We start from the raw sequence: 13,875 nt of genomic DNA on the forward strand, positions 1-13,875 counted from the left end.
TTCCTACTGAGTACCTATTTTTCTAGTACTCATACTAACTTCACATTTGTTTTGTGATGCATGTCTGAGCACTAGTACTCATCCAACACTGATTTCGAGCACTATGGCATTTTGTATCATACATGTCTCATTTTACATAGCTTGACTAGTCTTCTGTATTATGGGTCTGTATAGTCTACTTTTGGGACTTGTACTCTTTTGTAGTTGTTCTATACACATGACTACTGCGTTTTGGGTTGGTTCTTTTATTTATATCATGTTAGTCCTATATTATCTTCCGTTTTTCCATCATTTTATTTTTGTATTTTATGTTAAATGTTGTTTCTATGATTTATGCATGTTACTAATCATTTCGGGTTATGGGTTGTCTTACCTATTGATGGGTGATAGTAAGTGTCATCTTGCCTCGAATTTTCTGATTATCACACTTATGGATCACAAATCTTCTATTTAGGCGTGATGAGTTCTGGGGTTAGAAATTGAGGGTGTCATGATCACAAGAGATTTCTAAATTCTACTTGGCATTTAGCATTATCACTTTTTTTATGATGCCAAAAGGAGAAGTTTTAGAGTTTTTGTTTTCACGAGATATGTTCCCAACCCAATATACTCATATGTTATAGGTTGAAACATAAATAAATAGGTTTGTATATATAAAGGTAGGGGTGTATAAAACTGAACCAAATTGCAAACTGAGTCAAATCGGGAAAAAAAACTCGACTAGTGATTTGGTTTGACTTTGTTTGGTGTTGGGGGAAAAAACCCGACTATATTTGGGTTGGTTTGGTTTCTACTAAAAAAAAATGTGACCAAACCAACCCGACATTATATATATAATTAAAAAAAATTATTCTATACATAAAGCTATTTACTTTGATATATTTTTAAATATTTCTTATACTTTTTCATTGTTTTTATCTTTTAATATATATATTTTTTGTTTGAAAGTTAGAATTCTTAATGATTCAATGAAGATTATAGTTCATACATGTTGGTAATTATAACAAAACTTATATCAAAATCAAGTTAATACTAATGCAAAAGGAGAAAATCAATTCAACACTAAGAATGAGAATAATATTGAATATTTATTTTTTAGTTTTACATAGGTTTACACAATTAAAATACATAATCTAATTTTAGTTTCTTTTAATATTTAGTCATGTAACTAATACTTATTAAACTTATTTTAGCATGATTTAGTACTTTTAAATTATGATAAATTTCATTATGACTTATTATTATGCAATATTTGTTTAACACGATTTCATTATTATTTTTTCTGTTGGATATTTTAGTGTCATTAATCATTTCATATTTTGTGTTATTTTCATAAAAAAACAACTTAGATAGTTGCATTATGGAAGGACTAAAGAAATATTTCAAGTACAAGTAAATTATATGTTTGTATGAATACTTTACCAGAAAAAACTTGAGTTTTATTGGTTTGGTGTGGTTTATAAATTCAAAAATTCAATACAAATGATTTGGTTTGATACTTGAAAAATTCAAACTAACCCTGTCATGTACACCCCTATATAAAGAAACCTGGTTTTATTTCGAAGCAATGAGTATATTGAAGATTGACATATGTATAGTGAGGAGAACCTATGATTCAGTGAATGGAAGATTAGTCTACGTAGCTGGAAAGTTGCTAAAGCCTGTGATTCAGGAAGCCCGTAAATCTTTCTGAAATCGAGGATGAACTATATGAGCTTAGAAACCTTATGTATGGGGCACTTATATGGAAATGAAGTTGTATGTGTTGAACAGCAAAATATCCGGTTTTAGGGGGAAAAGATTATCAACATAGGAGTTATGAGTAAAGACAGAGATGCACATCAAGAGCTCAAGAAGATTGAAGATTTTACAGTGTGTATGAAGCAATGACGGGTTTGTCATCATTAAAAAGGAGGGATTTATTGAAACACAATGATCTACATATATCATGTAAAGTTTTGATGATTGACAAACTATGTGTAAGTGATAGTCCATATGCTAAAGAATGAACAAAAAAAGTATCACCAATCAGAAAAAAGCATTCAATAGATGTATCAATGAACACAAATTGTATCCGAATGCAATTTGCATCACTAAATAAAATGTATCAGTGAATACATTTGTATCAATGTAATATCAACTTAAAAAGTGTATTGATTGTTATTATTTGTATCAATACAATTGTATCAATGATGTATCAAGTTTAACTTTTGTATTCGTATAATTGATTGTTATCATTTCTATAAATATTGTATCAGCGAATACACGTCCATTTAAATTATCACTGAGGAGGATCTATATAGTTAACACTTATTTGTGTATGCATAATTAATTCTATTATTTGTATAATTGACTTTTAACATTTATATATGCATATATAATTGATTGTTATCATTTTTATTTGAGGGAGGGGCAGAGAGAGAGGGGCAAGGAGAGAGAGACGGAGGAAGTGAGGAGAGAGCAGCAACAAAACCTTAACTATAACTACAAATTATCCAAGAAAAACATAGTATTAGGTAATGTGAAAAATTCGTTATCCTACTAAACTGAAGCAGAAACACCAAGGGTGACCTTAAAATGATTTCTGAAGAATGTTGTTGACCAAATCACGCTAGTACAACTGCAACTTCTATACTTGTATGTATACCAGTCTTTGAGTATTCCCTTTATTGGAAACAAAAAATGTAATAGAGGACTGTCAATAAGTAGAGGTATTCTGCATTATGTATGAAACATTCGATATTCCCACTATAACTGCGTTTGCTTGCTGCATTTCTCTAGTAGGATGGTAAAGTGACACGCAACAATCACGGTGGCCATTATAAAGGATCAGAAGTAGAACATGACAAGGTTCATTCTTCAAGCAACAGTTTGGACTGCTCTGTCAAAAATTTCTTCAGCAGAAGCTGCACGTCCGACAAGCATGTGATCTGGATTGGATATTTTCAACTGGCTGCAAATAGCAAGTCAAACAAAGTAGCGATCAATCAATTTGTCCTTTCATGCTAGATGTCAAACTTCACACAAGTGAAAAAGGGAGGGGCTCTGCATCTGCCTGAACTCAGGAGCACATGAAACTCCAAACAAAGAAAATGAAGACACTGAACATTCTGGATTCAATTAGGTTTGGTGAAATGGGAAAAGATAACTTTTTTCTGATGCCACAACTTATTTTAGGAAGTTTTTGACACAACACGTTATAGGTATCACACCTAAACTTTGATACAGGGATTTTCTAATACTGAAGTTTTACGGAATAGAAACCTCCAAGGCTGGATGAGGGCAAAACTATCCTGCTTAATTCAACATGGCCCCAGAGAATGGCATAAAGGGAGATCACAGAGAGGTGAGTAAAAAGTTGGCATATACAATCTAATTGGGAAATATATATAGCCAAGCTCCAAACCATTGAAATGAGATTTCGTGCTGGCTTAGTGGCTTAAGCCTTAATATCCCAAATATCATGGAGAGCAAAAAGTAGGTGACAAAGCAAAAGTAACTATGAGTGAGAAAGGAAAGCATGAACTTAATCACTACTTTCTTTGAGTTCTATCAAGGCACCTTGAGAGAATTCACAAAAAGGAGGAGCAACTGATACATATGTCATACCTGAGATAGCGTGTGGATGGTTTCCTAAGGTGAAGACTGCAGACAACCAAATTGGCCAGCGTCTCTGAATCCTTTGTGTCCTGCATGAATCGAAAAGATTCTCTTCATTCTCCCAAAAATAATGAACGCAACAAGGCATCCAATGAAACCATTGAAAGCCAAGTAGCATAGTGAGAAAGACTTTCTTGAATGAAAAAATTAGAACCTGCATGCAGTATAATCTCCAGAATTTGGTCAAAAAAAATTGATTGAAAATATATTAAGACTTCAAAAGAGACCTTGTTTAGGGCTTCAAGCAACAGTGTCTCAGCTTCGACAAAATTCCCCATGTGCATGCAGCAAACAGCCTTCCCATTCAGGATTGGGCTTGTCATCTGGTTCTTCTCTGAGAAATCTTGGAAGATAAGATAAGCTTCTTGTATCTTTGAACCACCCTGATTCAGAGAAAAAATATTGTGAATATTCCCAATTTTTTTATCCTAGTTGTTTGGCAACAAAAAATTGGACTGCTGAACTACCACTGCTAAATTTAGCCATGCATTTGCAAGTTGAGTTAGGGTATGATCTTCATCAGCCTGTTGCATGATTCTCAACTGTTTCTCTGCATAATCGGACCTATGCATCTTAATGAATATCTGGACATTCAAAGCATGCCTGCAGAATACTCAAAAGTGAGAATATACTTGTGAAAGACTCATTTTCAAAGGATATGGACCAGAAATTAGTTGAAGTAGAGACACATAAGGTTTCAGTTTGAACAAAATTGCCTTTCAAGTTCCATAACTGAAGCAGTACAACAATGTACAGCTAGAAACTAAACAAGCCACAGAAAGTAAGAAAGAAGAGAAACAGAGAATTACTTTCCATGAATATGAAAGGAATAAAGAGTTGTGTTTTTCTTATCTCATTTATATCCTTAGATTTTATTACATTATTGTACTTTGTTTTTATACTATAAAAGGGCTCGAATTAAATCCTGCTTTGTTTTCATACTATCACCATTTACATGGATTTTGAATATTAGGTTACACATAAACTTAAGAAGTTAATATTTACGATTTTATAACAAAACCAAATTAGTTGATCTAGAACACCGACTAAATGCTATGAGGTGATTTCAAACATGTATACATCGTAAGTTACCATATTCCCGATACTCAACCCTTTGATTGAATAATTTCCAAGAAGGGCCCGGAAGCTTGGTTAGGCCTCCACTTAAGATTTACCAAGTGTGCTAGATAACCTAATTTGGTATTTATTCTTAAGTTACATATTAATGGTATAAAAGAATCGACTCCTATAATCCACATAAACCTAAATTTATAAAGAAATTTTATTATTTCAAGGGAAGGTGTAATACATCCCTCAGAATCCTCATAAAAATGAGGTTAGCTTGTGACTAAAAAATGATTAAAGTATTGACAAGGACATCATTCATTACCAATTGTACAAGCATTTAAGTGTTATTCTTAATATACCTAAGGTGTGAAATAGATGTTAGCTACATGACAAAATTTTAGACAAGGCAACCCGGTTTCTATTCCTATGTTGGTTTAACCTATTCAAATATTGATGTCCTTTTGTAGTAAGACTGACAATTATTCGGAAAGAAACTAAAAACTAGCCCTCCAAGTCTAGCTAAGCTATGAAGTTTGAACTACCCATATAAAAAGAACCAAGGAGAGGTCAACAAATCGAGCATCAAAAAAACAAACTAAAATTGACAATCTATCGGCTTACACACCCTCAATTAAACTCAACGATATCCTATCATAAGGCTTTAATAATATTCGACCCAGCCCAATTTTGATTTCATTAAAGTGGATCAGAATTGGACAAGATAGAAAAGGGTTGATACTGTGAGTACTTCTCTCTTTTGCAGCCTAAAAGATAGAATTGAATGAAAACTAGAATTTACAGAATCTTAAGCCAAACAAACAAATGCACACATAATGCATCATAAACCATGTTGTCACTCTCACTCCATAGGTAAGCTTCTAAAATATATTAATGAATACCATTATCGACTAGACAGCCTATTCAACAAACATGTACTCAAACATAACCAATACGCATCTTAAGACAAACAACATCATGAAGATCCTTAAACATGTTCCAAAATGCCAAGATACAATAATAATTTTAGCAAGTTAAACAAATATGGTGTGTGTTGGGAAGAAGGAAGACAAGAAACACATCCAAATGGTCATGTTGATTTTGACAGAGAGGTAACTCGAACCAAACAACCAAAACAGACAAGCATCATCCTAAGCGACAAATACAAAACAAGTTAAAGGAAATCAGCTGTCAGAAAAAACTCAAACAAAGAGATGCTGAAACACCAAAGAGAACCCTCATTATTCACTCAATTGCTGATCCAAAATTTTAAGATTCCTTTTCTCCTTGTTATGAAAAGGACTAAATCAGCAAATGGAATAATATTTATCACAACAATGGTGTCCAGGCCAGCTTACTCATTGGCCTGCATACATCCCAACATCACAGAAAATGATCCAATCAATTCCTCTGAAAGCAAATGCTCAAGTTTATGTATATTGTATACCAGCATCATGCACAATGATTAAGAAATCAAAGACGAAGAAAGATACAACTCACAATTCCATCGTCCCTCCAGCATTTGTATGCTTCAAAGCTTCATTGTAATCCTGCTCATGCATGAATACAATCCCAGCAATAAGCCGTAAGATAGGATTGTTCCCGATGGCTGAATCTCCTAATAATTCATGAAGGCTTGTGATTACTGTTTCCTGCTAAAGAATAAATACTGATTAACAACCTTATATTCCTGAGAGACCCTGAAGACAGTTGTAGTTTTTCCCCGGAAAAACTGATGATATTAAATAGTCTTTACAGAATCTTCTAATTTAAAGCAAATGTAAAATTAATTATACCAAATGGAGCAAACAACAAGGAGAAGTCAACTTTTCTCTCCATGTGAATCATGTGTTACATGAACTGGAGTACGAGTGTACGATATCAGTATGTATCCAACATTTCACAAGCCCTCAATGCATTTCAATGAATCCACATGAAGTATCCACGCCAGTGTCATACCCAATCGACACAAGTATATTAAGGCAAAGTGAAGAGTCCATATAGCATATTTTTATCAGTAAATAGCATACTAGAATACCAATTGAACTAATTTTTCCGTCTTTAAAATAGACCATACAAGAATGGACATACTTGAGTTAAGCCCATCAAGTAATGCAAATAAATCCAAGCACAAAGGAAATGGTAAAATTGCTTTCTCTAATGCATTTGCAGCATCAGCTTTGGAAGTTGGAACTAAGAACTCAAAAGGCCTGGTCAAATAAAATTGTCTGGTACAAGGAAGATGCATCTGGACATCAATCTCATTTTTAATGTTTTCCAGATTCGCTCTCCAACTAGAACTTATAGCAACATTCCTCAGTATCCTATCTAAGGGAAAGTGGGTATCATCCCCCATATGTTATTGTGCCACAATGATAGTTAACTCCTTTAGGTTTAGATACAAATGCCCACCAATCACACTGTTCATCTTCTTCTCTCCTCTTTCTCCTACTTGTTCCCCCGTCACTATATTAGCTTATGAATTCCCCATAGATCCCTACTCGTGTCAGCACCCTCCTCCCCTACTTTAACTTCCTTCTCCATCTACTATGATCCTCTTAGTCTAGACCACTATTCTCCCTCCCTCTTCCCGGCCTACAGATGCTGCAACAATCTCCCCACCCCTTGCCTCCTTTGGTGCAAACCCTTCTTCAAAATCTCTGGAAAGCCTGCCTCCCCGTTAATCCTTCAGATTTCTTCTTTATAGTTTTTCTTTTTTAATTTTCATTTCTTGAAGCAATTTTTCCTGGTTTTTGTTCATCTAGATTAATATTGATTTAGTGTCACTGTCACTTGATGACCTGTTCCAATCAATTGGATGACAGATCAACAATTCAATCAAGTTCTATTATACTTCTAAATTCAAAGAATAAGTACAATAGTGCCATAGTGGAACACATAAGAGACTAAAATGCTTATTCAATTTCATCCAAATACTGCATTGAGTTAATGAATGGATATCTGGTTCTTTAAATTGGTCCAATGAAGTGTTTTCAAAGGCGTTTTAGGGGCGAGTTCAGGCCAGGGCATACCAAAAATGCTTTGAGGCCCAAACGTAAGGCTTAGATCCATAGGGCTTATGCTCTAGAATTTGAGGTGTAAGCCCCAGCAATAAACCAGGCGTAAAAGTGTAAGCCTCACATGTAAAAATATATGCTCCGAGCGTTATATTTGATTTCTGTTAATTTAAAGGTATTATTGCTATAGATCATGTTTTATTACTGGTGTAATGATATTTATACTTTATGCTTTCATGTTGCAGTGATTTTCTTAAAACATATAAATAAAGAAAGCAACTCTCATAAAAAATGATACTGTCATAAATAGTTTTAGATGATCATGCAAATTGATAAGATAGTGATTTCAAAGCGCTAAGTTCCTGAGGCAACTATAATTATTTTTTTTCATGCTCTTACACTTTTTATCCGTCTCCTTCTTTGAAATGTATAATTAAAAATCAGTGAATATATTAGTTAAGGGTGAGAAGGACTAGTAGATGTGGAGATTTGATGAAGAAGTGGATGGTAATTTCATTTTAAAGATTATTTTGACTGTTATCACTTTTGTCTTGTTACCTTTCCCAAATAAAATTATACATTATTTCTATATTATTGGTGATTTATTTGAACACATTTGCAAAATTATTGAACATTTTATTTTTATTTTATTTTTTTGATGAAGTAATTACTTCTATTGCAGGCATCAACTAGATGCATAATAGTTACAAAAGCTTAGTAGCAAAAGGTGAGCTCTCCTTTACATTGTTAATTGAGAATCAGGGAGCGGAACTGGTTCAGAAATGAATCAGGGGAATCTAGAGGGGATAAATAAACCCAACTATACAAAAACATGAGGCATTTTGTTTTTACTTGTTTCCTAAGTAAAAAAAATTATAAAATTAATGATACACAAGACCTACGCCCCGTAGAACGATGGAACTTACGCCTCGCACCGCGTCCTTGCCTTTCAAAACATTGATCCAATATACAGAACGTGAGCCAGGAATAACTAATAATTATTCATGTAATTGCCTCATATAATCCAATCCAAAGGAATTACATTTATCCCACCCAACATATCAGACGACCTTATAAACAAAACCGTGTCAGTGAAAGCTAAACCAATAACTCTACTCCTATTGCCTGTGCTAGTTCCCACCGAAACCTTAGCTCTATTTCAAATGCATCATAGATCTAAGATCTATACCTAATAAAACAGCATAACCGTGCATACCAAAGAACACAAAATAGTGAATAGTTTCAACCAATTTCACTTGAAGTCATTGTAAAAGCGCAGGGACAGAATAAGGAACATAAAAAAACATTAAAAAGAGGAAAAAGATCACCTTGTTATCAGGGCTAGAAAGGTACAAAGCAAGCAATTTGACAGCTTGAAGAGGTGTAGCAGCAGAGTCATCGATCTCACTGATCACAAGCTGCAACATAAATCACAACACCCATAATTCAATTACAGCCTGGGGCAAATTTAAGTGCAAAAATTGGGGCACATGAACTCGTGGTAAAACTAGGTATTTTATGTATATATTTATAAAAATTAGTACTTATAACATCATCGTTGGCATCCATATATTCCCTTGATCGAAAATTGAGTTATATAACTAGAGGACTAATGTTCAATTCCCACCAAATATATTTTTTCCTTTTCTTTTAGTGGTGCAACCATGTTCCAGAAATGGCAGAACGGCCACTGATTACAACAAATAAACAATCCTCCACATGAAAAAAACAAAAATCCGAAGAAGAGGCAAAACCTGGTAACTGGCAAGTGCAATGTAAGATCTGTAAACAAGGGTATCCCTTTCGACAGCATCGTCAGCGGAGAGATTTGGTACGTCGCTGTTGTTAATGGCTGCTTGGTACGCCCCTATGTAGAAGTTGTTTCTCAGTCCGAACAATGGGTCTGGTCCGGTTGACGCCATTTTTGCTATCTTCCGGTTGGGAACGATTTCTCAAATGAACTCTCTGCTCTTGTTAGATTCAGATCTCAAATGCGTTTGTAGGGAAGAGAACAGTTATGTAAATTTTTTGTTTTTCTATCCAAAGGAGCAAGCCAAGTGTATTTTTAGACTCAAAATAGGTATTAATAGTCCTAATGTTATAAAAGAACTTACTAAAAATTAATATACTTAACGAAGAAAATTTAGGAAGTAGTATATTTCATAAAATTGTCTTTTCTATTAATGTGTATAATGGCTATTTATAGCCATGAGATTTGTGCAATTCATCTCTTGTGTGGGCCCCACGTGGCATATTCTACAACAATGTGCAACTCATCACTTACGTGGCATATTCAATAACAATGTGCAAACTCATTACTTGTTTGGGGCCCACGTGGCATATTCTACAACACTCCCCCTTGTATGTCTATGTAAGTATATAGACATATATAATACGCATTATTTGCTGCCTCATTAAAAACCTTTCTAGGAAAACCCAGTGGGATAAAACCTAGACTAAGGAAAAAAGAGTACAGTGCGTATTTTACTCTCTCTAATAAAAATCACGATTCAGATGGTTAAGTTTTCGCATTCCAATTTTGTGAACCATCTTCTCAAGAGTTGAGGCTGGTAAAGATTTGGTAAATAGATCTGCTGGATTATCACTTGAACGAATTTGTCGCACATCAATATCACCATTATTCTGGAGATCATGTGTGAAGAACAATTTTGGTGAAATGTATTTCGTTCTATCTTCGTTTATAAAGCCTCCTCTTAATTGAGCTATGCATGCAGCATTGTCTTCAAAGAGTATTGTGGGTATCTTGACGTCACACTTCAAACCACATCTTTCTTTGATAAAATGTATTACTGATCTTAACCATACACATTCTCTACTTGCTTCATGAATGGCTATTATCTCGGCATGATTTGAAGAAGTAGCGACAATAAACTGCTTCGTAGATCGCCATGATATAGCAGTACCTCCGTATATGAACAGATAGTCTGTTTGTGATCGAGCTTTATGTGGGTCAGATAAATAACCTGCATCTGCATGACCAACAAGATCTGCACTATCTTTGTTAGAATAAAACAGACCCATATCACTAGTTCCCCTTAGATATCACAATATATGTTTAACTCCATTCCAATGTCTTCGTGTAGGGGAAGAACTATATCTTGCTAATAAATTAACAAAAAATGCTATGTCGAGTTTCGTAGCATTAGCAAGATACATAAGTGCCCCAATTGCACTGAGATAAGGTACTTCTGGACCAAGAGGTTCCTCATTTTCTTCTTGAGGTCGGAATGGATCCTTACTCACTTCAAGTGATCGGACAACCATTGGAGTACTTAATGAATGTGCTTTGTCCATGTAAAATCGTTTCAAGATCTTCTTAGTATAGGCAAATTGATGGATGAAGACCCCGTCTACTAAATATTCTATTTGTAGTCCAAGACAAATTTTTATCTTTCCAAGGTCTTTCATCTCAAATTCTTTCTTTAGTAGATATTCAATTGCCTTTTGAACCTCTTCTGGAGTTCCAATGAGATTAATGTCATCAACATAAACAGCAAGAATAACAAATCCCAATGTTGTTTTCTTAATAAATATACAAGGACAAATGGCATTGTTTATATAACCTTGTTTTATCAAGTACTCACTAAGGCAATTATACCACACGCGCCCTGAATGTTTTAAGCCAATATAATGACTTTTGTAATCTGATTGAATACATTTCCCGAGATTTATATGCTTCAGGCATTTTAAGTCCTTCCGGAACATTCATATAAATTTCATTATCTAGTGAACCGTAAAGGTAAGCTGTAACCACATCCATTAGATGAATTTCAAGATTTTCATGTACAGCTAAGCCGATTAGATATCGAAAAGTTATTGCATCCATAACAGGTGAATATGTTTCTTCAGAGTCGACACCAGGTCGTTGAGAGAATCCTTGTGCAACAAGACGTGCCTTGTATCTTACAATCTCATTTTTCTCATTTCTTTTCGTACAAAGACCCATTTATAGCCAATTGATTTAACATCACTAGGCGTTTGGACTACTAGTCCAAAAACCTCACGCTTAGCAAGTGAATTTAATTTTGATTGAATTGCTTCTTGCCATTTTGGCCAATCACATCTTTGTCGACATTCTTCGACAGATAGAGGTTCAAGATCCTCATTTCCTTTCATAATGTTAAGTGCAACATCATATGCGAAAACATTATCCACTATGATTTTTGATCGATCTAAACTTATCTCATCACCTGTAGAACTTATTGAGAGTTCTTCATTTACTTGAGTCTCGGGTTCACTGATCTCTTCAGGAATATCAGGATTAATCAGATCTTGAATTTCTTCGTGAGATTCTTTTGTAGTGTCATTTTTTATACTTCTTTTTCTAGGATTTTTATCTTTTGAACCCAATGGTCTACCACGCTTCAGACGTATTTGTGATTCAGAAGCTATGACACTTGTAGATGGTCCTTTTGGGACGTCGATTCGGATAGGCACATTTACTGCAGGAATATGTGATTTTGTTATCCTTTTTGAATCAGTAAATGTGTCTAGCATTTGATTTGCTATGTTTTGCAAATGGATGATCTTCTGGACCTCTTGTTCACACACAGGGGAGCGTGGATCAAAATGAGATAATGATGAAACTTTCCATGCAATTTCACTTTTAAGTTTCTTTTTCTCTCCCCTAATTGCGGAAATTTGTTTCATCAAATCGACAATCTGCAAATCTTGCAGTGAATAAATCTCCCGTCAATGGCTCAAGGTAGCAAATTATTGAGGGTGAATCAAACCCAACATATATGCCTAACCTTCTTTGAGGGCCCATCTTGGTGTGCTGATGTGGTGCTACAGGCACATATACAGCACATCCAAAAATTCGAAGATGAGCAATATTTGGTTCATGGCCAAACACTAATTGTGATGGGGAGTATTTATTATAATGAGTCGGTCTGAGACGAACAAGTGATGCTGCATGTAAGATAGCATGACCCCAAACAGCAGTAGGCAACTCACTTTTCATAAGTAGAAGTCTTGCTATCAATTGTAAGCGCTTAATAAATGACTCAGCAAGGCCATTTTGAGTATGAACATGAGCTACAGGATGTTCAACTTTTATCCCTACTGATACGCAATAAGCATCAAAAGCTTGGGATGTGAATTCGCCAGCATTATCGAGGCGAATTGTCTTAATGGGATAATCTGGAAATTGCGCTCTTAATCGTATTATTTGTGCCAATAATTTTGCAAACGCCAGGTTGCGAGATGATAAGAGGCACACATGAGACCATCTTGAAGATGCGTCTATTAGGACCATAAAATATCTAAACGACCCACTAGATGGGTGAATAGGTCCACAAATATCCCCATGTATTCGTTCTAAAAATTGAGGGGATTCAATGTTAACCTTCATTGGTGATGGCCTAGTAATCAATTTGCCTTGGCAACAAGCAGCACATGAAAACTCATCATTTGTAAGAATCTTCAGGATCTTTAATGGATGTCCATTTGAGTTTTCAATGATTCGTCTCATCATTATTGATCCAGGATGACCTATTTGGTCATGCCAAAACACAAAAGTCTTCAAGTCAGTAAACTTCTGGTTTACGATAGAGTGTGCTTCAATCGTACTTATTTTTGCATAATATAGGCCAGAAGATAAAGTTGATAATTTCTCCAACACATATTTCTGGTCTGAGACAATCTTGGTAATACCAAGGTATTCAATATTCATTTCATTTATTGTCTCAACATGATATCCATTTCGGCGAATATCTTTAAAACTTAACAGGTTTCTTGGGGATTTAGAAGAGAACAAAGCATCTTCTATGACGAGTTTTGTCCCCTTAGGCAGAAATATAGTAGCTCTTCCGGAGCCTTCTATTAAGTTTGAATTACCAGAAATTGTAGTAACATTTGCTTTTCTTCTAAGCAAGTAGGAGAAGTATTTCTCATCTTTGAATATGGCGTGCGTTGTTCCACTATCAATTACACAAATATCTTCATGATTGATCATTGAGGTATCCATATATTCTTCAAGATAAAAGATATAAACGAAATAAACATTATAATATTATTACTAAACAAAAACATTACACAACCTTTTAGTTATTTACCAGTCTAGGAAAACATATTCATACTAGTTCATATAAACGACGAAAATGAAACATAT

At 34.6% G+C, this 13,875-nt stretch overlaps 1 protein-coding gene across 2 annotated transcripts; it reads right to left on the reverse strand.

The window, feature by feature from the left end:
• Positions 1-2,491: 2,491 nt before the first annotated feature.
• Positions 2,492-10,118, reverse strand: LOC101245110 (coatomer subunit epsilon-1). 2 transcript variants are annotated; one of them, XM_004231527.5, is made up of 7 exons: positions 9,497-10,118; positions 9,071-9,160; positions 6,226-6,377; positions 4,128-4,263; positions 3,888-4,043; positions 3,610-3,689; positions 2,492-2,953 (listed from the first exon to the last, which is right to left on the reverse strand). In XM_004231527.5, the coding sequence occupies exons 1-7, from the start codon at positions 9,662-9,664 to the stop codon at positions 2,860-2,862; spliced, it is 876 nt and encodes a 291-aa protein (XP_004231575.2). In that variant the 5' UTR covers positions 9,665-10,118; the 3' UTR covers positions 2,492-2,859. The 2 variants fall into 2 exon arrangements, with proteins under 2 accessions (XP_004231575.2, XP_010315647.2); XM_010317345.4 differs by having other exon boundaries at positions 6,226-6,380; positions 9,497-9,914.
• Between the last annotated feature and the right edge of the window lie 3,757 nt (positions 10,119-13,875).

This window comes from Solanum lycopersicum, chromosome 2 (assembly GCF_036512215.1).
Source record: "Solanum lycopersicum chromosome 2, SLM_r2.1".
Lineage (NCBI taxonomy): Eukaryota > Viridiplantae > Streptophyta > Magnoliopsida > Solanales > Solanaceae > Solanum > Solanum lycopersicum.

Coding starts and splice junctions, on each gene's coding strand:
- LOC101245110 (XM_010317345.4), bottom strand. CDS start 9,664: ATGGCGTCAACCGGACCAGACCCATTGTTCGGACTGAGAAACAACTTC. Junction 9,161..9,496: donor TTGCACTTGCCAGTTACCAG/GTTTTGCCTCTT, acceptor TTTATGTTGCAG/CTTGTGATCAGTGAGATCGA. Junction 4,044..4,127: donor CATGGCTAAATTTAGCAGTG/GTAGTTCAGCAG, acceptor TCTCTGAATCAG/GGTGGTTCAAAGATACAAGA.